The sequence below is a fragment of the Tachyglossus aculeatus genome, chromosome 7, assembly GCF_015852505.1.
Source record: "Tachyglossus aculeatus isolate mTacAcu1 chromosome 7, mTacAcu1.pri, whole genome shotgun sequence".
In the NCBI taxonomy this organism is placed as follows: Eukaryota; Metazoa; Chordata; class Mammalia; order Monotremata; family Tachyglossidae; genus Tachyglossus; species Tachyglossus aculeatus.
Window position 1 is genome coordinate 6,061,893 of NC_052072.1, and position 24,698 is coordinate 6,086,590.

Sequence of the window (24,698 nt, forward strand, 5' to 3'; positions counted from 1 at the left end):
CTTCAGTAAATTCTCTTTTTCCCCCTCTTGCAACCTTTTGGAGTGTAATAAAGTGAACTCTTGAGATGGAACGCTGTGTCCTTGTATTTTTGGAGTTTTGTGATGTCTATCAAGTCATGAATGTATTTTTACCACTGGTGATAGGGTTGATAATCTACTCGATTAATTACTGTAAACCCATGGAATTTCATTAACAAATCTTCGGGGAACGTCAATAAATCCCGGCGTCCGTATTTCTCCCTCAAATATGGTCAAAAATTGGCCTCCGTAAAAAGGAAAACTCACCCAGCAACATTCCAATTTTAAAAATTTACAGTGACAATGGCCACCAGAGCCAAGAGGCAAACTAAAGGGCAAACAGACAGCTCTCAAAACCAAGAAAAAGCTAATCAGAAACAGGTTTTTATTTTAAATGCGAAGGGGAAAGGCAAAAGCGACTATCAGAATGAAAAAAGGGGAAAGAAGGTTTTCCAGTCCCACAAGTAGAGGGTGGTCAATTAAAAAAAAAACCCCAAAACACAAACCTCAAGAAAACAGGTGTGTAGATACAGACACACGTGTTCCTGAAAAAACTCATTCTAATTCTTCTTTGGAATTCTCTTACCTCACTGTTCGAGTCCTGAATGACTCTGTACAGAGCTGGTACCAATGTTTTTTTCCGGTGCAGAGTTGCCGCATAGTTAGTGATCTGAGTTTCAGGTAATGCCTAAAGGTGAACATCAAAGAAGAAATATTCTGATTAATTCACGGGAAGAGCTTTCAGGGCCCCTCCGGTTTAGGGAGAATTCCCCCATCTTGTAAGTGAAATGGGAAATGTGAACGTGACGAATAATTTGTGAGGGAGGGTCACAGACAAAAAAACCTCGTGAAGAAATAACTCTTAAATCAATTTCCAAACGTTTGGTTCACAGTATCTGAAATCTACCTATTTTGCAGGGACTTATGACTGTGAGTCTTCAATAAACCTGTCCGAGGCTCGCCTGCTCTGACCCGAAAGCGCTTAGTACAGTGCTCTGCACATAGTAAGCGTTCAATAAATACGATTGATGATATCTTTGTTCTTTCAATTCTGAATTGAACCTTTAGAATTCAGAATTGAATTCTGAATTCAATTCAATTCTGCCATTTAAAACTCAGCAGGCTGGTTTCAAGATAGTACCGCTTGGTGCTCATCTTTCATCACAATCTAGAGCACGTGGCTATTTTTTTTATTTATCAATACGGGGAAATTTTATTTTCAACTCCGCGGTGGAACTACTGAGCGTGAAAATCCCAAGCGACCCAAACTCACTTGAATTTTCTATTCCTCTTCCCCACCCCAATTTACCTTGAATTCGGATAACCATTCTTCCACCACACCACGTTCAGATCCCAGCATCTTCTTCGACCTTCTCCTTTCTTACCTTCAGAACAAAAAAATACTTTTTTCAAAGATCAGATACAATTCTGGCTCTAGGTGCTATCGAGTCTAAGAGAGGATGGTCTCTTCGCTCAGCGGAAAAATTTTCAAAAGTAGGTTTAAAGTAGGAGGTTTAGTTTTAAAAACGGCGTACGAAGTCCTACTTTCTGGGTCCACTTTTTAAATCTGCCCTCTTGGTGCTTCTCGCCGTTCTTGTACTGAGAGGCAGAGAATACTCACTGCTTCAGGCCAAACAGTACATTATCTAAGACGAATGCACGATCCGTGCCCTGGGCTCTAACCAAATATAGTATGAAAAAAAAAGGACACTGGAAAAAACTAAACATCATGGAACAAACCATGTGACAGGTTATAAATGATCACTCTGGACGAGACACAAATAAAGAGTCATAAATCGCCACTGAACAGAACAGAGACGTGTATGTATATAAAATAACGTCTTCCCATCAGCAGGAAGAGAAGCCTATTTTTAGGAGGCGGTCCAATTCCGTTTCTTATGAAACGGTAGAGATTTCTATTTGAAAAACACCGTTGCCGTTTTGGTTTTTTTTTTCCCCCTTCACAAGAATGAGAAACACTTTTACTGCAGATCAAAAACCAACTTCAAAACCTCGAAGCGTTTTAAAAATTGCCTTTTATAGGAAAGTGGAAATCCGATTCCAAGAAGAAACTGATTTGGATGGATACTTTCGGTTCACTCGCGGTAAAAAGGTCGGATTAAATGACCTGGCGTGTTATCTTTGGAACACAGTCACTCACATAATAGAAAATTCTGAAAATATAACAGACCAGGTCTGGGGTCCGAAGGACACCGTGTCCTTTGGACGTGACAACTCCTTGCATGTTCCCAAATGGTGACCATGGCAGTTTGGCCAGATCCCCAGCAGACAACTGTCCCAAAGTAGGGGCGATAAATGGGGGTGAAAAGGAAAATCCAGTGTTTCTTGCCTCTGGGGGTACCTGGCTTTGGGGTGAAAAATTTCTGATTTTATTGAAGCAAATACTTCTACACTGTAAGCTGGTTGTGGGCAGGGAATGTGTCTGTTTATTGTTGGACTGTTCTCTCCCCAGCACTTAATACGGCGCTCCGCACATAGTAAAAGCCCAAGAAATATGATTGACTGCTTCTCTCTGCCTCGACTTCCAACGACAGAAAGAAGGAGGTAATTGCATTCGCAAATGAAGAATTTTCAGAGTTGCAGTCATAATAATAATGGCATTTATTGAGCGCTTACTATGTGCAAAGCACTTTATTTTAGAACATACCCTTAATGAGTGCCCAAATCTCCACATATTTTTCATTTTACAGGTGCTCTTCAGGGTGAATTCTTTTACGGTGAAATCAGAACACAAACATGTACATGCATATTTCAGCAAGAGCTGGCACAAATGCATCCTCAATGGTCTGTGCTTGTCGTGTTCCAAATCACTCTTCTCCTTCCTGACAGCACTTGAAAGACCAAGTATGAAGCCCTTTGGGAAAGCTATTAGCTCAGATCAAAGCGGGGGGTCCGAACAAATAAAAATACAATTGAGTGAATGAAATAAGTACAGGTTTACAGTCCTTAACGCAAGGATCCGATCTTACACTTGACTGGCATGTTTCCCAAGCGATTGGGACGATGCTTACCACTCAGCAGTTATTATTATTATTATTACTACTTCCAAATCACTCTTTACCTTCCTGACAACACTTGAAAGGCCAAGTATGAAGCTCTTTGGGAAAGCTATTAGCTCAGATCAAAGGGGGGGCGAACAAATAAAAATACAATTGAATGAATAAGTACAGGTTGTACAGTCCTTAGCGCAGGGATCCGATCTTACACTTGGCCGGCATGTCTCCCGAGTGATTGGGACGATGGTCACCACTCAGCAGTTATTATTATTACTACTACTACTAATAATAATAGTTCTTGTTAAGTGCTTACTATGTGCCAAGCACTGTTCTAAGCCCTGGGGTAGAGACAAGTTCATTCATTCATTCATTCAATCGTATTTATTGAGCGCTTGCTGTGTGCAGAGCACTGTACTAAGCGCTTGGCAACAGATAGAGACGGTCCCCACCCAACAGCTCCTATCCCGTCTCATCCTATCCCGTCTGGACTACTGCATCAGCCTCCTCTCTGATCTCCCATCCTCGCGTCTCTCTCCACTTCAATCCATACTTCATGCTGCTGCCCGGATTGTCTTTGTCCAGAAACGCTCTGGGCGTGTTACCCCCCTCCTCAAAAATCTCCAGTGGCTCCCAATCAATCTGCGCATCAGGCAGAAACTCCTCACCCTGGGCTTCAAGGCTGTCCATCCATCCCCTCGCCCCCTCCTACCTCACCTCCCTTCTCTCCTTCTACAGCCCAGTCCGCACCCTCCGCTCCTCCACCGCTAACCTCCTCACCGTACCTCGTTCTCGCCTGTCCCGCCATCAACCCCCGGCCCACGTCCTCCCCCGGGCCTGGAACGCCCTCCCTCCCTCTACCCATCCGCCAAGCTCGCTCTCTTCCTCCCTTCAAGGCCCTGCTGAGATCTCACCTCCTCCAGGAGGCCTTCCCAGACTGAGCCCCTTCCTTCCTCTCCCCCTCGTCCCCCTCTCCATCCCCCCCATCTTACCTCCTTCCCTTCCCCACAGCACCTGTATATATGGATATATGTTTGTACATATTTATTACTCTATTTATTTTATTTGTACATATCTATTCTATTTATTTTATTTTGTTAGTATGTTTGGTTTTGTCATCTGTCTCCCCCTTCTAGACTGTGAGCCCATCGCTGGGTAGGGACTGTCTCTATATGTTGCCAATTTGTACTTCCCAAGTGCTTAGTACAGTGCTCTGCACATAGTAAGCGCTCAATAAATACAATTGATGATGATGATGAACAGCGGGCTCACAGTCTAGAAGGGGGAGACAGACAACAAAACAAAGCATATTAACAAAATAAAATAAATGGAATAGTAAATATGCACAAGTAAAATAAATAAAGAGTAATAAATATTCATTCATTCATTCGATAGTATTTATTGAGCGCTTACTGTGTGCAGAGCACTGCACTAAGCGCTTGGGAAGTCCAAGTTGGCAACACATAGAGATGGTCCCTACCCAACAGTGGGCTCACAGTCTAGAAGGGGGAGACAGACAACAAAACAAAACATATTAACAAAGTAAAATAAATGGAATAGTAAATATGTACAAGTAAAATAAATAAAGAGTAATAAATATTCATTCATTCATTCAATCGCATTCACTGAGCACCTACACAGTCCCTGTCCCACATGGGGCTCACACTACCATCCCCATTTTACAGATGAGGGAACTGAGGCCCAGAGAAGTGAAGTGACTTGCCCACGGTCACACCACAGACATGCAGGGGAGCCAGGATTAGAATCCAGGGCTTTTCTGACCCCCAGGCACGGGCTCTATCCACTAAAGCTGCTCAGTAGTTGCTGTGAGCCCCACGTGGGACAACTTAATCACCTTGTATCCATTCCCAGCGCTTCGAACAGTGCTCTGCACATACTAAGCGCTTAACAAATGTCATTTTTATTATTATTAATGATGTTGTCGATGATGACACATAGTAAGTGCTTAATAAATGCTATCATTATTATTATGAGCTATATCGACGCATTCCATGTGGTCACGGGGCCGCAGATTTTAGGAATCAAGACACCCAAACTCAAAATCTCAAATACAGATTTGGTTACACCCGAGAGGAATAAGAGAAAATCATTCCAGCTACAAAATTTGGCATTACTGAAAGCAAAAGTCTTTTAAAAGCCCAAGAGGATGCGATTTTCTATATTGGGTGGACAAGTGTGACTGAAAGGCTGATTGAAGTGTGACTGGTAATCCCTTGCAAAGAACAGTCCCTGCAGCTCTGATATTTATTAGACTGTAAACTCCTTGAGAGCAGGGGGGTCACGTCTACTTATTTTATTTTATGCTCCCAAGTACTTCAAACTGCGTCGTTCGTATTTATTGGGCGCTTACTGTGTGCAAAGCACTGTACTGGCACTTGGGAGAGTACAATATAACAGACGCATTCAATGCCCACAATAAGCTTACAGTCCAGACAGGGGAGACACACATTCATATAAATAACTAAATGACAGATATGGAGATGTGATAATAATAATAATAATAATAATAATGGCATTTATTAAGTGCTTACTATGTGCAAAGCACTGTTCTAAGCACTGAGGAGGTTACAAGGTGATCAGGTTGTCCCACGGCGGGGCTCACAGTCTTCATCCCCATTTTACAGATGAGGTAACTGAGGCGCAGAGAAGTGAAGTGACTTGCCCAAAGTTACCCAGTTGACAGTTGGCGGAGCCGGGATTCGAACCCATGACCTCTGACTCCAAAGCCCGGGCTCTTTCCACTGAGCCACGCTGCTTTGTGAGCCTGAGAGGAGGAATGAATAAAGGGAGCGAGTCAGGGCGACGCAGGAGAGAGTGGGGGAAGAGGAAAGGAGGGCGCAGGCAGGGAAGGCCGCATGGCTCAGTGGAAAGAGCCCGGGCTTTAGAGTCAGAGGTCGTGGGTTCAAATCCCGACTCAGCCAGTTGTCAGCAGGGTGACTTTGGGCAAGTCACTTCACTTCTCTGTGCCTCAGTTACCTCATCTGTAAAATGGGGATTAAAACTGTGAGTCCCCCCTGGGACAGCCTGATCACCTTGTAACCTCCCCAGCGCTTAGAACAGTGCCTTGCACATAGTAAGTGCTTAATAAATGCTATTATTATTATTATAAGAGATGGGCCTTCGATAAGGCTTTGAAGTTGGGGGAGAGTAACTGTCCGTCAGGTACTGTCAGACTGTCTGTCAGTCAGACAGACAGATATAAAGTTACTACTACTACTAATAATAATAATGGCATTTATTAAGCGCTTACTATGTGCAAAGCACTGTTCTAAGCGTTGGGGAGGTTAGAAGGTGATCAGATTGTCCCACGGGGGGCTCACAGTCTTTATCCCCATTTTACAGATGAGGTAACTGAGGCCCAGAGAAGTGAAGTGACTTGCCCAAAGTCACACAGCTGACAATTGGCGGAGCCGGGATTTGAGCCCACGAACTCTGACTCCAAAGCCCGGGCTCTATCCACCGAACCATGCTGCTGATATGACAGTTATATGTTGCCAACTTGTACTTCCCAAGCGCTTCGTACAGTGATCTGCACACAGTAAGCGCTCAATAAATACGATTGATGATGATGATGCCTGTCAGATAGAAAGAAGGAGGGCGTTCCAGACCAAAGGCAGGACACGGACGAGATGCCAGCGGCGAGATAGGCGGGATCAAGGTACGGTGAGTTGTTTGGGGGAAAAAATGGGCAGGGGGGGTTGTGGTACGGGCCGGGTGAGGTAAGAGGGGCAAGGTGATTGAGGGCTTCTGCTTGATGCAAGGCAAGGAGCTTCTGTTTGATGAAGAGGAGGACGGGCAGCCACTGGAGCCCTTTCCCCACTTTCTTTCATTCAATCGTATTTATTGAGCGCTTACTGTGTGCGGAGCACTGTACTAAGCACTTGGGAAGTCCAAGTCGGCAACATACAGAGACGGTCCCTACCTGACAGCTGGCTCACAGTCTTGAAGGGGGAGACAGACAACAAAACAAATTAACAAAACAAAATGAACAGAATAAATATGTAAAAATAAAATAAGTAAATAGAGTAATAAATCCGTACAAACATACTGGGGAAGCAGCGCGGCTCTCTGGAAAGAGCACGGGCTTTGGAGTCAGAGGTCGTGAGGTCAAATCCCGGCTCTGCCTACTGTCAGCGGTGTGACTTTGGGCAAGTCACTTAACTTCTCTGGGCCTCAGTTACCTCATCTGTAAAATGGGGATTAAGACTGTGAGCCCTCTGTGGGACGACCTCATCACTTTGTAACCTCCCCAGTGCTTAGAACAGTGCTTTGCACGTAGTAAGTGCTTAATAAATGCCATTATTATTATATACATATTTACAGGTGCTGCAGGGAGGGGAAGGAGGAAAGGTGGGGGGGATGGGGAGGGGGACGAGGGGGAGAGGAAGGAGGGGGCTCAGTTTGGGAGGGCCTCCTGGGGGAGGTGAGCTCTCAGCAGGGCCTTGAAGGGAGGAAGAGAGCGAGCTTGGCGGATGGGCAGAGGGATTGGGGGCGTTCCAGGCCCGGGGGATGTCGTGGGCCGGGGGTCGATGGCGGGACAGGAGAGAACGAGGTACGGGGAGGAGATTAGCGGCGGAGGAGCGGAGGGTGCGGGCTGCGATGGAGGAGGACAGAAGGGAGGTGAGGTAGGAGGGGGCCAGGGGATGGATGGATGGATGGACAGCCTGGAAGCCCAGGGTGAGGAGTTTCTGCCTGATGCATAGGTTGATTGGTAGCCACTGGAGATTTTTGAGGAAGGGAGTAACATGCCCACAGCGTTTCTGCACAAAGACGATCCAGGCAGCGGCGTGAAGCAGGGATTGAAGTGGGGAGAGACAGGAGGATGGGAGATCGGAGAGGAGGCTGATGCAGTAATCCAGTAAATGTGGCCTGAACATTTGTGTAGAAAAATGATCCGGGCAGCAGAGTGACGTATGGACTGGAGTACTTAGAAGCTGCTGAGCTCTGGGGTAGATGTAAAATAAATAGATCAATCAGTCGATGGTATTTATTGGGTGTTTACCGTGTGCAGAGCACTATTCTAAGCGGTTGGGAGAGGGCAATTTAACAGTATACGTTCGGACCCGATCCGTGGCCTTCGCCAGGCTCCCGGTCTTTAAGAGGGGAGAACAGGTGTTTCATCTCCCTTTTCCCAGATGAGCAAACTGAGATTATGACCACGGTCACACCGGCAAGCAGTTAAGCCAGAAGTCGAACCCGGGTCTCCTGAGTCCCAGGCTCATGAGCTGCCTTCCAGTTAATTGTATTTTATTTCAAGTCAGCAGCTCCCACGGTAGTTACTTGGCTGCTAGGCTGCTTACTGTTAAAATTCACGTATCTTTGTGGTAAAAATTCACGTGTCTTTTTGGAAACCTGTCCCTGGAGACAAGCATGACAAAATTCGGTCTTAAGGCACATGAATGCCTTGGGGATTCACTCCAGGTGTTTTTTGTCTTTTTTTTCCCCCCGATTGTTGCTCTTACTTTCACGTTGCCTTGTTAAGTATGATTTATGTGGCATTATTATGTTTTGAAAGGGCTTTATAGGCATTGTCAGGGCTTGAAACTCGGGACTGCCAGGAGGCATCTGGTTCCCCCCGAGTTTTTCCCTGGAGCCCAAGTGTTGATGATGATGGCATTTATTAAGCACTTACTATGTGCAAAGCACTGTTCTAAGCACAGAGGAGGCTACAAGGTGATCAGGTTGTCCCACGGGGGGCTCACAGTCTTCAGCCCCATTTTACAGATGAGGTAACTGAGGCCCAGAGAAGTTAAGTGATTTGCCCAGAGTCACACAGCTGACAAGTGGCGGGGTCAGGATTTGAACACATGACCTCTGACTCCAAAGCCCGGGCTCTTTCCCCTGAGCCACGCTGCTTCTCATACTGTTGTACTGTACTTTCCCAAGCGCTTAGTACAGTGCTCTGAACACAGTAAGCACGTAATAAATACAACTGAATGAATGAGCCCCCTCCTTCCTCTCCCCCTCCTCATCCCCCTCCCCGCCTTACCTCCTTCCCCTCCCCACAGCACCTGTATATATGTATATATGTTTGTACGGATTTATCACTCTATTTATTTTATTTGTACATATTTATTCTAGTCATTCTATTTTGTTAATATGTTTTGTTTTGTTGTCTGTCTCCCCCTTCTAGACTGTGAGCCCGCTGTTGGGTAGGGACCGTCTCTATAATGTTGCCAACTTGGACTTCCCAAGCGCTTAGTACAGTGTTCTGCACACAGTAAGTGCTCAATAAATACGATTGAATGAATGAGTAGGGAGAGATGGGCGGCAGGGAGGTCCGCAAGGAGGCTGATACAGTAAACAAAGCAGGATAGAAGTGTCCAAGCACTTAGTACAGTGCTCTGCACACAGTAAGCGCTCAATAAATACGATTGATTGATTGGATTAACCTGGATGGAGAGGAAAGGGCGGATTTTAGCGATGTTGTGAAGGTCAAAACGACGGGAATTAGTGATGGACTGACTATATGGGTTGAACGGGAGAGAGGAGTCAAGGATCAACACGGACACGGGCTTGGAAGAGAGGACGGACAGTGGTGCCGTCTACAGTGATGGGAAAGTCAGGGGAAGGACAGGGTTTGAGTGGGAAGGTTAGGAGTTCTGTTTTAGCCACGTTACGTTTGAGGTGACGGCAGGACTTCCAAATAGAGATGTCTTGAAGGCAGGAGGAAATGCATTCATTCATTCAATCATATTTATTGAGCGCTTACTGTGTGCAGAGCACTGTACTAAGCGCTTGGGAAGTACAAGTTGGGATATGCAAGACCTCAGAGAGGTAGAGAGATCAGGGCTGGAGGTGGAGATTTGGGTATCAATCGCATAGAGTCGATAGATGAAGCCATGAGAGCGAATCATCAATCGTATTTATTGAGAGCTTACTGTGTGCAGAGCACTGTACTAAGCGCTTGGGAAGTACAAGTTGGCAACATATAGAGACAGTCCCTACCCAACAGTGGGCTCACAGTCTAAAAGTCTAAAAGCGAACGAGTTCTCCAAGGGAGTGGGCGGAGATGGAAAATCGAAGGGGACCCAGATCTGAACCTGGAGGGATCCCCACAGTTAAAGGGTGGGAGGCAGGAGAGGAGCCCACGAGAGGCCCAGAGAACAATAATAATAATAATGGCATTTACTAAGTGCTTACTATGTGCAAAGCACCATTCTCAGCACTGGGGAGGTTACAAGGTGATCAGGTTGTCCCCTGTGGGGGGCTCACAGTCTTCATCCCCATTTTCCAGATGGGGTAACTGAGGCACAGAGAATTTAACTGACTTGCCCAGAGTCACACAGCTGACAAGCGGCAGAGCCGGGATTTGAACCCATGACCTCTGACTCCAAAGCCCGGGCTCTTTCTACTGAGCCACGCTGACTGGCCGGCTACCACCTCTGTTCTATTTTACCCTCCCAAGTGCTTAGCACTGAGATGCAGCGTGGCTCAGTGGAAAGAGCCCAGGCTTAAAACTCAGAGGTCATGGGTTCTAATCCCGGGTCCGCCACTAGTCGCTTAACTTCTCTTTGCCTCAGTTCCCTCATCTGTAAAATGGGGATTAAGACTGTGAGCCCCACATGAGACAACCTGATGACCTCGTATCTACCCCAGGGCTTGGCACATAGTAAGCGCTTAAATTCTATCATTATATTATTCTACTCTGCACACAGGGAATGCTGAGTAAATACAACTGATTGCTTGCCAAATCCAACTGCCTCTACTCCATCCTAATCTTCCTCAACCTCAGCTGCCTCCGCCACTGTGGACCACCTTCTCGTCCCGAAAACATCATCTACCCTTTAATTTTGCATTGTCCCCTCGCGGTTCCCCCCCCCCCCATCTCCCTGGCCGCTCATTCCCGGCCTCTTTTCCGGGTCTTTCCTAACTGCGGGAGTCTCTCAGAGCTCAGTTCTGGGTCCCCTCTTATTCTTCCATGGAGGACTCATTCATCATCATCATCAATCGGATTTATTGAGCGGTTACTATGTGCAGAGCACTGTACTAAGCGCTTGGGAAGTACAAATTGGCAACATATAGAGACGGTCCCTACCCAACAGTGGGCTCACAGTCGAAAAGGGGGAGACAGAGAACAAAACCAAACATACTAACAAAATAAAATCAATAGAATAGATATGTACAAGTAAAATAAATAGAGTAATAAATATGTACAAACACGGACAACAAAACCAAACATATTGACAAAATAAAAGAAATAGAATAGATCAATCAATCAATCGTATTTATTGAGCGCTTACTATGTGCAGAGCACTGTACTAAGCGCTTGGGAAGTACAAATTGGCAACACATAGAGGCAGTCCCTACCCAACAGTGGGCTCACAGTCTAAAAGGGGGAGACAGAGAACAGAACCAAACATACCAACAAAATAAAATAAATAGGATAGAAATGTACAAGTAAAATAAATAAATAGAGTAATAAATATGTACAACCATATATCCATATATACAGGTGCTGTGGGGAAGGGAAGGAGGTAAGATGGGGGGATGGAGAGGGGGACGAGGGGGAGAGGAGGGAAGGGGCTCAGTCTGGGAAGGCCTCCTGGAGGAGGTGAGCTCTCAGCAGGGCCTTGAAGGGAGGAAGAGAGCGAGCTTGGCGGATGGGCAGAGGGATTGGGGGCGTTCCAGGCCAGGGGGATGACGTGGGCCGGGGGTCGACGGTGGGACAGGCGAGAACGAGGTACAGTGAGGAGGTGAGCGGTGGAGGAGTGGAGGGTGCGGGCTGGGCTGGAGAAGGACAGAAGGGAGGTGAGGTAGGAGGGGGCGAGGGGATGGATGGACAGCCTGGAAGCCCAGGGGGAGGAGTTTCTGCCTGATGCGCAGATTGATTGGTAGCCACTGGAGATTTTTGAGGAGGGGAGTAACATGCCCAGAGCGTTTCTGGACAAAGATAATCCGGGCAGCAGCATGAAGTATGGACTGAAGTGGAGAGAGACACGAGGATGGGAGATCAGAGAGAAGGCTGGTGCAGTAGTCCAGACGGGATAGGATGAGAGCTTGAATGAGCAGATATGTACAAGTAAAATAAATAGAGTAATAAATCTGTACAAACATATATACATATATACAGGTGCTGTGGGGAAGGGAAGGAGGTAAGATGGGGGGGACTCAATTGCTCCCAACGCTTCATCCACCATCTCTATGAGGACGATTCCCAAATCTCAGTCTCCAGCCCTGATCCTTCTCCTTCTCCGCAGGCTCCTATTTCCTCCTGCCTTCAGGATAGTTCTGCCTGGATGACCACATCCCATCATTCTTCCTCCAGACCTTTCGTCCAAACAGCCACAAACCCCGGCCCAGGGATTTCATCCATTCAATGGTATTTATTGAGCATTTACTGCGTGCAGAGCACTGTACTGATACGGCTTGACTGACGCACCAACATCTGGGCTGAACTCCTTTAGGGGAAGCAGCCGTGGCTCAGTAGAAAGAGCCCGGGCTTGGGAGTCAGAGGGCATGGGTTCAAATCCCGGCTCCGCCAATTGTCAGCTGTGTGACTCTGGGCAAGTCACTTCACTTCTCTGCGCCCCAGTTCCCTCATCTGTAAAATGGGGATTAAGACCGTGAGCCCCACGAGGGACAACCTGATTACCCTGTAACCTCCCCAGTGCTTAGAACAGTGCTTTGCACATAGTAAGCGCTTAATAAATGCTATTATTATTATTATTACATTATCTACTCTCTTCAGGCCACAGTTCACTCTGTTGCCCCGATCATTTAATAATAATAATGGCATTTATTAAGTGCTTACTATGTACAAGGCACTGTTCTAAGTGCTGGAGAAGTTACACGGTGATCAGGTTGTCCCACGGGGGGGCTCACAGTCTTAATCCCCATTTGACAGATGAGGTAACTGAGGCCCAGAGAAGTGAAGTGACTTGCCCACGGTCACACAGCTGACAATTGGAGGGGCCGGCATTTGAACCCATGACCTCTCTCCAAAGCCCGTGATCTTTTCACTGAGCCACGCTGCTTCTCTAAAATGTCATTCTGCACACATCTTCCCACTCCTCTAAACCCTGCAACGGCTGCCCATCTGTCTTCTTATCAAGCAAGCTCGCAACTGTTGGCTTTGAGGGAATGCCCCCAATCCCTCTGCCCCTCCGCCAAGCTAGCTCTCTTCCTCCCTTCAAGGCCCTACTGAGAGCTCACCTCCTCCAGGAGGCCTTCCCAGACTGAGCCCCTTCCTTCCTCTCCCCCTCGTCCCCCTCTCCATCCCCCCATCTTACCTCCTTCCCTTCCCCACAGCACCTGTATATATGGATATATGTTTGTACATATTTATTACTCTATTTATTTTAATTGTACATATCTATTCTATTTTATTTTGTTAGTATGTTTGGTTTTGTTCTCTGTCTTCCCCTTTTAGACTGCGAGCCCACTGTTGGGTAGGGACTGTCTCTATATGTTGCCAACTTGGACTTCCCAAGCGCTTAGTCCAGTGCTCTGCACACAGTAAGCGCTCAATAAATACGACTGATTGATTATTCAGTCAGCTTTCTCCCTCACGATCCGCTCTTCTCCCGCTAGCCACCGGCATAGATGCTTAGTTTCTCTCAAGCTAATCAATGGTGTTTCTTGAAAGCATAGTGTGTGCAGAGCACTGTACTAAGCGCATGGGAGAGAACGGGAAAGGACACATGATATAGTAGCTAACCAACTCGCTGTGCCTCATTTTTCCTCTCTCCCACTGAAGACCTCTGGCTCACACTTGGCCCAATTTCTTGAGGGGCCATCCTCCCTCCCATCCGGACAGACCACAGCTCTTCCCACCTTCAGACCCCTTCTAATATCACATCTCTTTTACTCCTCTCATTAGGAACCCCAGCAAAAGCAAGGTTGTTGTGGGGCGGGGGTTTCCCTAAATCGAATATAAGGCTGTTTTGCTGTAAACATTTATAAACTAGGATCAATCCCAGCCAGTCTGCATTTGTATGGATTGAGGAAAAACGTCCATGAACTTGGAAATTCCGCCCAGCACTCCGTTAGCAAAGTCACATTGGCCTTTGTGATTAAGGAGGATTTCGCCGCTCCCGCAAATAGGCTGGAGAGACAAACGGGATTCAATTCAGGACAGGCTGAGAAGGATGCCAGTGTGGAAATTCAAAGATTCAAAAATTCAAATCCACAAACCAAGAGTTTTGCCGGGAAAACTCCAAAGGAATCATCGTTCCCGCTTCTCTGGACTATCTTCCGTCCCACCGGCTTAATCATGGGGTGGTTTACCTCTGTGAAGCCAGCTCTCAAGAGGTTTCTGACATCTCTCAGTTACCTCATCTGTCAAATGGGGATTAAGACTGTAAGCCCCATGAGAGACAGCCTGATCACCTAGTATCCCCCCCCCCACCAGCGCTTTGAACAGTGCTTTGCACATAGTAAGCGCTTAACAAATGCCATCATCATCATGATGTGTGAGTGCCGCCCTACAAGCCTGGGGCATCTCTGAAAATAAACAGCTGGGCGATTCCAGTCATTCACTCGTTCATTCAATTGTATTTATTAAGCGCTTACTGTGTGCAGAACACTGTACTAAGCGCTTGGGAAAGTACAGTACAACACTCGGGCTCCAGGGAGAAACTCGGGGGGAGCCAGCTGCCTCCTGGCAATCCCGAGTTTCAAGCCCCGACAATGCCTATAAAGCCCTTTCAAAACATAATAATGCCATATAAATCATACTTAACATTCATTCAATCGTATTTATTGAGCGCTTACTGTGTGCAGAGCACTGTACTAAGCGCTGGGGAAGTACAAGTCGGCAACATACAGAGGCGGTCCCTACCCAACAGCGGGCTCACAGTCTAGAAGGGGGAGACAGACAACAAAACAAAACATGCAGACAGGTGTCAAAACCATTGGAATAAATAGAATTACACCTATATGCACATCATTAACAAATAGAGTAGTAAATATGTACAAGTAAAATAAATAGAGTAATAAATCTGTACAAATATATACAAGTGCTGTGGGTAGGGACCGTCTCTATATGCTTCCAACTTGTACTTCCCAAGCGCTTAGTACAGTGCTCTGCACACAGTAAGCGCTCAATAAATACGATTGAATGAATGAATGAATGAGGAGAAGGGGATAGGGTGGGGGTGGAGGAGAAGAAAAAGGGGGTTCAGTCTGGGAAGGCCTCCTGGAGGAGGTGAGCTCTCAGTATGGTACAGAGATGGTGTCCAATAAGCTTATACTGAATCTACCCCAGCTTTTAATGATAATAATGGCATTTGTTAAGTGCTTACTATGTGCGAAACACCGTTCTAAGCGCCGCGTGGGATACAAAGTAAAACATGAAAGTAAGAGCAACAATCAGAGAGGGAAAAAAAAGACTAAAAACACCTGGAGTGAATCCCCAAGGCATTAATGTGCCTTAAGACTGAATTTTGTCATGCTTTTGTCTCCAGGGACAGGTTTCCAAAAAGACACGTGAATTTTTACCACAAAGATACGTGAATTTTAACAGTAAGCAGCCTAGCAGCCAAGTATCTACCGTGGGAGCTGCTGACTTGAAATAAAATATAATTAACTGGAAGGCAGCGCATGAGCCTGGGACTCAGGAGACCTGGGTTCGACTTCTGGCTTAACTGCTTGCCGGTGTGACCGCGGTCATAATCTCAGTTTGCTCATCCGGGAAAAGGGAGATAAAACACCTGCTCTCCCCTCTTAAAAACCGGGAGCCCGGCGAAGGCCAGGGATCGGGTCCGATGGTATACTGTTACATTTCCCTCTCCCAACCGCTTAGGATAGTGCTCTGCACACTGTAAGCACTCAATAAATACCATCGGCTGATTGATCTATTTATTTTACATCTACCCCAGAGCTCAGCAGCTTCTAAGTACCTATTAGAGAAGCAGCGTGGCTCAGTGGAAAGAGCCCGGGCTTTGGAGTCAGAGGTCATGGGTTCAAATCCTGGCTCCGCCGATTGTCAGCTGGGTGACTTTGGGCAAGTCACTTCACTTCTCTGGGCCTCAGTTACCTCATCTGTAAAACGGGGATGAAGACTGTGAGCCCCCTGTGGGACAACCTGATCACCTTGTAACCTCCCCAGTGCTTAGAATAGGGCTTTGCACATAGTAAGCGCTTAATAAATGCCATTATTATTATTCCTAATAAGGAGTTAGAGAAACCACATGGCCTAGTGGAAAAAGCACGGGCCTGGGAGACAGAAGCACCCGAGTCCTAATCCTGGCTCCGCCGCTCACCCTCTGTGTGACCCTCGGCAAGTCACTTTGCTTTTCTGGGCCTCAGTTTCCTCATCTCTAAAATGGGGATTAAGACCGTGAGCCCCCTGTGGGACACCCTGATCACCTTGCAACCTCCCCAGCGCTTAGAACAGTGCTTTGAACATAGTAGTAGTAGTAATAATAATAATAATAATAACAATAATGGCATTTGTTAAGTGCTTACTATGTACAAAGCACTGTTCTAAGCGCTGGGGCGAATACAGGGTGATCAGGTTGTCCCATGTGGGGTTCACGGTCTTCATCCCCATTTTACAGATGAGGGAACTGAGGTGCAGAGAATAATAATAATGATGGCATTTATTAAGCGCTTACTATGTGCAAAGCACTGTTCTAAGCGCTGGGGGGGAATACAAGGTGATCAGGTTGTCCCATGTGGGGCTCACAGTCTTAATCCCCATTTTACAGATAAGGTAACTGAGGCTCAGAGAAGTGAAGTGACTTGCCCAAGGTCACAAAGAAGACATGTGCCGGAGCCAGGATTAGAACCCATGACCTCTGACTCCCAAGCCCGGGCTCTTTCCACTGAGCCACGCTGCTGCTGCTTCTCTAATAAGCACTTAATAAATGCCATCATTACTATTATTATTATGTGGGACAGGGACTGGGTCCAACTTGATTATCTTAGAGTTACCCCAGCGCTCAGTACACTGCCTGGCACAAAGTAAGCACTGAGCCCCTTCCTTCCTCTCCCCCTCGCTCCCCTCTCCATCCCCCCATCTTACCTCCTTCCCTTCCCCACAGCACCTGGATATATGTATATATGTTTGTACATATTTATTACTCTATTTATTTATTTTAATTGTACATATCTATTCTATTTATTTTATTTTGTTAGTATGTTTGGTTTGGTTCTCTGTCTCCCCCTTTTAGACTGTGAGCCCACTGTTGGGTAGGGACTGTCTCTATATGTTGCCAACTTGGACTTCCCAAGCGCTTAGTCCAGTGCTCTGCACACAGTAAGCGCTCAATAAATACGATTGATGATGACGATGATAAATACCATAAAAAAGTACTTGGCAATTAGCACCATTAAAAATACGGTGCCTTGACCTTAAAGTTGGGCAACAGAATGATTAATGAAATATAACCATTCAAAGACATGCAAGCTTCTCTGAGCTTCAGTTACCTCATCTGTAAAATGGGGCTTAAGAATGCGAGCTTTATATGGGCGGGGATTGTGTCCAATCTGATGAGCTTGTATCTACCCCAGCGCTTAGAACAGTGCCTGGCACATAGTAAGCGCTTAACAAATACCACACACAAAAAATATCATTTAATTAGTTGTTAATAATAATGGCATTTTTAAAGCACTTACTATTAAGTAATAATAATAGTAATGATGGCATTTACTAAGTGCTTATTAGAGAAGCAGCAGCAGCGTGGCTCAGTGGAAAGAGCCCGGGCTTGGGAGTCAGAGGTCACGGGTTCTAATCCTGCCTCCGGCACGTGTCTGCTTTGTGACCTCGGGCAACTCACTTCACTTCTCCGGGCCTCAGTTACCTTATCTGTAAAATGGGGATTAAGACTGTGAGCCCCACATGGGACAACCTGATCACCTTGTATCCCCCCCCCAGCGCTTAGAACAGTGCTTTGCACATAGTAAGCGCTTAATAAATGCCATCATCATTATTGTTATTCTCTGCGCCTCAGTTCCCTCATCTGTAAAATGGGGATGAAGACCGTGAGCCCCACGTGGGACAACCTGATCAGCCTGTATTCCCCCCAGCGCTTAGAACAGTGCTTGTATAATAACGGCCATATAATGGCACATTTGCTTTATGAACATCTGTGATTTCCAAGATTCCCGATTTTAATTAGCCTAATTGAAGAGAGCAGTTCCTTAAACTGATTAAGTTCCTTAACTGCTCTATAACTTGATTTTCCTTCAAGTGACTAATAGGTGACAGGAACCGGGCCTATTTCTTACCCATGTATTTTTCCCAGCACTTATTACAGTGCTTTGCCCACGATAAATAAATAAATGAATAAATAAATAAATACGATTGATGATAAATACTCTAGAAGTTTAACACCTATCAATGACTAACTCGGATTGATCTGCTTCTTCAAGTCGAAATACTGCTTCCTCTTCATCTGACCTCCGGAATGCAACTTTACCTCTGATTTAAGAAGTCAGTTCTTTAAAGGAGGCGGCGTCCAAGGAATACAGCAGGGTTCGAGTCTGGAATGCATTTGTTGAGCCTTAAAATAATCTCCAGGTCTGGGAAAACGAAAATGAGCAGAATCAATGCAAGCGGACATCGCCAGAGAAGTCACCCAGAAAAACTGCGATAAGGTTCTCTGCAATACTACCAAATTTAATTTCGAACCGTTTAAAAGGTTCAGAAGGACTGGTTTAGAAAGCAATTCCCAAATGAAGAGTATATGTGATAGATAATGAGGCGGTATATGACTGGGCAGTGACCACTAAAGTATGAACTCTATTATTATTATTATTATTATTATTATTATTATTATTATTATTATTATTATTATTATCTCTCTAAAGCACATTTGGGAGATTTTGAATACAGCCCATGTGGAAGTTTCGGTTCCAATCATTCGCATGGTCTACCAGTTTTACTCTTCCATATTATTAGACTCGGAGACTCTCCTTCTAGTGACTAATAGATAACAGGAACCGGGCCTATTTCTCATTCAGGTATTTTTCCCAGCACTTACTACAGTGCTTTGCACACGCTAAGTAATAATAACAATAATAATAATGATGGCATTTATTAAGCGCTTACTATGTGCAAAGCACTGTTCTAAGCGCTGGGGAGGTTACAAGGTGATCAGGTTGTCCCCCGTGGGGCTCACAGCCTTAATCCCCATTTTCCAGATGAGGTGACTGAGGCCCAGAGAAGTGAAGTGACTTGCCCAAAGTCACACAGCTGACAATTGGCGGAGCCGGGATTTGAACCCATGACCTCTGACTCCAAAGCTCGTCCTCTTTCCTACTGAGCCACGCTGCAAGAAGTTTCATTTCTCCGCTTCTCTGAGTCAAAATATTGCTGTTTCTTCATTTGGACGACTGAAGCCGAATTACGTGACGCCCCCATCACATTCCCGGCTTGGCAAGAATTAAGCAGCGTGGCTCAGTGGAAAGAGCCCGGGCTTTGGAGTCAGAGGTCATGGGTTCAAATCCCGGCTCTGCTAATTGTCAGCTGTGTGACTTTGGGCAAGTCACTGAACTTCTCTGGGCCTCAGTTCCCTCATCTAGAAAATGGGGATTAAGACTGTGAGCCCTCCGTGGGACAACCTGATCACCTTGTTAACTCCCCAGCGCTTAGACCAGTGCTTTGCACATAGTAAGCGCTTAATAAATGCCATTATTATTACTAGAAAGACCTTGGGCCTGAGAGTCAGGGGATCTGGTTTCTAATAATAATAATAATGGCACCTATTAAGCTATCTATCTATCTGTCTATCTATCTAGCTATTTATTTATTAAGGTTCTAATCCCAGCTTCGCCGACTGCCCGTCGGTGACCTTGGGCAAGTCACAACTCCTGTGTGCCTCAGTTTCCTCTTATTTAGCCTGTGAGCCCCATGTGATATCGGGACTGTGACCGCCCTGATTAACTCGGATCTCCTCCAGTGCTCAGAACGGTGCCTGACGCATACTAAGCCCTTAAACATCACAATCATTATTAATATTAAAAACCAAAGAGGGGGGATCCAGAACAGAACCTTGTAGGAGCCCCACACTAAAAGGATGCGGCAGAAGAAGTCATTTAACTTCTCTGTGCCTCAGTTTCCTCAACTGCAAAATGGGGTTTCTTTCATTCAGTTCATTCAATCGTATTTATTGAGCGCTTACTGTGGGCAGAGCACTGGACTAAGCGCTTGGGAGAGGACAATATAATAAACAAACACACTCACCTGTTCTCCCTCCTTCTTAACCCGCGAGCCCCATAATAAATAATAATAATAATGATGGTATTTGTTAAGCGCTTACTATGTGCCTGTGTGCTTAGAGAAGCGGCGTGGCTCAGTGGAAAGAGCCCGGGCTTGGGAGTCGGAGGTCATGGGTTCTAATCCCATTTCCGCCACTGGTCAGCTGTGTGGCTTTGGGCAAGTCACTTCACTTCTCTGGGCCTCAGTTCCCTCATCTGTAAAATGGGGATGAAGACTGCGAGCCCCACGGGGGACAACCCGATTACCTTGTATCTATCCCAGCGCTTAGAACAGTGCTTGGCACGTAGTAAGCACTTAAATGCCATCATTATTATTGTGTGCCGAGCACTGTTCTAAGCGCTGGGACAGATACAAGGTAATCAGGTTGTCCCCCATGGGGCTCACAGTCTTAATCCCTTAAGACTATTTAATTCTCTTAATTAAGAGAAGCAGCGTGGCTTAATGGCAAGAGGACCCGGGTTCTAATCCCAGCTCTGCCACTTGTCTGCTGTGTGGCCCGGGGCAAGCCACTTCACTTCTCTGTGCCTCAGTTACCTCATCTGGAAAATGGGGATTGAGACTGTGAGCCCCACGGGGGTCAACCTGTTTACCTTGTATCTACCCGGTGCTCAGAACAGTGCTTGGCACATAGTAAGCGCTTAACGAATACCATAACTATTATTAATTCCCATTCTTACAGATGAGGTAACTGAGGCACAGAGAAGTTAGGTAGCTTGCCCAGAGTCACACAGCTGGTAAGTGGCAGGGCCAGGATTAGAACACACGACCTCTGATTCCCAAACCTGGGCTCTTCCCACTAAGCCACGCTGTTTCTCTCATGTGGGACAGGGTCTGTATCCAACCTAATTAACAAGGAGTTTAGAACAGTGTCTGATACGTAGTAAGCGCTTAACAAATACCACAAAAAGAAAAAGCGCTTAGTACAGTGCTTAGTACAAAGCACTTAATACAGTGCTCTGCACATAGTAAGCGCTCAATAAATACCATTGATGAAAAAGAAGGGCGCGCTTAACAAATACCATAAAAAGAAAAAGAAGGACCAGCAAGTGAAATGAAAATAAGAACGGGTCAGACAGGTGGAAAGAGAGGATATGGGAGAAGTTAATAATAATAATAATAATAATAATAATAATAGCATTTGCTAAACACTTACTGTGTGCCAGGCAACAAACTAAGCACTGGGGCGGATCCAAGCAAGTTAGGTTTTTTTTTTGATAGCATTTATTAAGCATTTACTATGTGCAAAGCACTGTTCTAAGCGCCGGGGAGGTTACAAGGTGATCAGGTTGTCCCACGGGGTGGAGGGGGGCTCACAGTCTCAACCCCCATTTTACAGATGAGGGGTAACTGAGGCCCAGAGAAGTGAAGTGACTTACCCAAGGTCTCACAGCAGACAAGCGGCAGAGCCGGGAAATCTGCTGGCTCTCTTCCTCCCTTCAAGGCCTTACTGAGAGCTCACCTCCTCCAGGAGGCCTTCCCAGACTGCGCCCCTTCCTTCCTCTCCCCCTTGTCCCGCTCTCCACCCCCCGCATCTTACCTCCTTCCCTTCCCCACAGCACCTGTATATATGTTTGTACATATTTATCACTCTATTTATTTATTTTACTTGTAAATATCTATTCTATTTATTTGATTTGGTTAGTATGTTTGGTTTTGTTCTCTGTCTCCCCCTTCTAGACTGTGAGCCCACTGGTGGGTAGGGACTGTCTCTAGATGTTGCCAGCTTGTACTTCCCAAGCGCTTAGTCCAGTGCTCTGCACACGGTAAGCGCTCAATAAATACGATTGATTGATTGATTGGCTCACATGGGCAAAGGCCACGAGGTTTACCAATCAATCAATCAGTGGTGTTTACTGAGTGCTTACCATGTGCAGAGCACTGTTCTAAGGGGTTGGAAGAAGACAACAGGCAACTGGGCTGCCAGGCCGGTGCAGCACGGCACCGCACCGGCCCTACGCTCCAGTCGCTGGGGCTGCGAATGGATCCGGCAAATTGAAATCCTTGGCGTGTGCTTTGCCGTGGGCCACCCCGTCGCCCATTTGGCCACTGTTGCGCTCTCTGGGCTCCCAGGGGGACCGGGCCTGGAAAGGCCAAGACCGTCAGCTGGACCGTGAGCTCGCTGTGGGCAGGGACGGTCTCTCTTGACTGCTGTACTGTACTTCCCCAAGTGCTCAGTACAATAATAATAGTAATGATGACGGCATTTGTTAAGCGCTTACTATGTGCCAAGCATTGCTATTACTATGCATTTACTATGCATTATTACTATTATTACTATGCATTTATTACTATGCATTATAAGCATTGCTGTTACTATGCATATACTATGCATTACTACTATTATTATTATGCACTTATTACTATGCATTATAAGCATTGCTATTACTATGCATTTACTATGCATTATGGTCTCTCAATAGTAATAATGACGGCATTTGTTAAGCGCTTACTATGTGCCAAGCATTGCTATTACTATGCATTTACTATGCATTATTACTATTATTATGCATTTATTACTATGCACTATAAGCATTGCTGTTACTATGCATTTACTATGCATTATTACTATTATTATTATGCATTTATTACTATGCATTATAAGTATTGTTGTTACTATGCATTTACTATGCATTATGGTCTCTCTTAATAGTAATAATGACGGCATTTGTTAAGCACTTACTATAACCCAAGCATTGCTATTACTATGCATTATTACTATTATTATTATGCATTTATTACTACGCATTATAAGCATTGCTGTTACTATGCATTTACTATGCATTATTACTATTATTATTATGCACTTATTACTATGCATTATAAGCATTGCTATTACTATGCATTTACTATGCATTATGGTCTCTCTTAATAGTAATAATGACAGCATTTGTTAAGCGCTTACTATGTGCCAAGCATTGCTATTACTATGCATTTACTATGCATTATTACAATTATTATTATGCATTTATTACTATCAATCAATCATATTTATTGAGCGCTTACTGTGTGCAGAGCACTGTACTAAGTGCTTGGGAAGTACAAGTTGGCAATGTATAGAGGCAGTCAATCAATCAATCAATCGTATTTATTGAGCGCTTACTGTGTGCAGAGCACTGTACTAAGTGCTTGGGAAGTACAAGTTGGCAACATCTAGAGACAGTCATCATCATCATCATCAATCATATTTACTGAGCGCTTACTGTGTGCAGAGCACTGTACTAAGCGCTTGGGAAGTACAAGTTGGCAACATATAGAGACAGTCGCTACCCAACAGTGGGCTCACAGTCTAAAGGGGGGAGACAGAGAAAAAAACCAAACATACTAACAAAATAAAATCAATAGAATAGATATGTACAAGCAAAATAAATAAATAGAGTAATAAATCTGTACAAACATATATCCATATATCCAGGTGCTGTGGGGAAGGGAAGGAGGTAAGATGAGGGGGATGGAGAGGGGGACAAGGGGGAGAGGAAGGAAGGGGCTCAGTCTGGGAAGGCCTTCTGGAGGAGGTGAGCTCTCATGCATTACTATGTGCTTTGCACATAGTAAGCGCTTAATAAATGCCATTATTATTATTATTATTATTATTATTATTATTATTATTAAGCATTGTTCTGAGCGCTGGGGTAGATACGAGGTCATCAGGTTGTCCCACGTGGGGCTCCCAGTCTCAGTCCTCATTTGAGAGATGAGGTCACCGAGGCCCCGAGAAGTGACTTGCCCAGAGTCACACAGGTGATAAGCGGCGGAGCCAGGATTAGAACCCACGACCTCTGACTCCCAAGCTCGGGTTCTTTCAACTAAGCCATGCTAGTAGAGTGCTCTGCATACAGTAAGCGCTCAATAAATACAACTGAATGAAGGAATGACAGTGTGGGGAGTACCATGCAAGCCACTAGCACCGGAATCAATCACCCAATTGCTAGAATTTATGGAGCGCTTACTGGGGTGGTGTCAGTCAATCGTATTTATTAATAATAATAATAATGATAATGGGTTCAAATCCCGGCTCTGCCACTTGTCAGCTGTGTGACTTTGGGCAAGTCACTTCACTTCTCTGGGCCTCAGTTATCTCATCTGTAAAATGAGGATTAAGACTGTGAGCCCCCGTGGGACAATCTGATCACCTTGTAACCTCCCCAGCGCCTAGAACAGTGCTTTGCACATAGTAAGCGCTTAATAAATACCATTATTATTATTATTATTATTCTCTGGGCCTCAGTTATCTCATCTGTAAAATGGGGATTAAGACTGTGAGCTCCATATGGGACAACGTGATCACCTTGTAACCTCCCCAGTGCTCAGAACAGTGCTTTGAACATAGTAAGCGCTTAATAAATGCCATTATTATTATTATTATTTTCTGGGCCTCAGTTACCTCATCTGTAAAATGGGGATTAAGCTTGTGAGCCCCATGTGGGACAACCTGATCACCTTGTAACCTCCCCAGCGCTTAGAACAGTTCTTTGCACATA

General features: G+C 45.5%; 1 protein-coding gene across 4 annotated transcripts in view; it reads right to left on the reverse strand.

Annotated features, from left to right (window-relative positions):
- Positions 1-24,698, reverse strand: part of FAM126B (family with sequence similarity 126 member B) — a 112,337-nt gene that overhangs the window by 56,331 nt on the left and 31,308 nt on the right. For 3 of the 4 annotated variants that reach the window (XM_038748837.1, XM_038748838.1, XM_038748835.1), the window contains exons 3-5: positions 18,419-18,521; positions 1,328-1,403; positions 605-706 (exon numbers count right to left, since the gene is read on the reverse strand). In XM_038748837.1, coding sequence (XP_038604765.1) covers positions 605-706; positions 1,328-1,378 — 153 coding nt within the window. In that variant the 5' untranslated portion in view covers positions 1,379-1,403; positions 18,419-18,521. The remainder of the gene's footprint in view (positions 1-604; positions 707-1,327; positions 1,404-18,418; positions 18,522-24,698) is intronic. The other variant, XM_038748836.1, reaches the window with a different exon arrangement.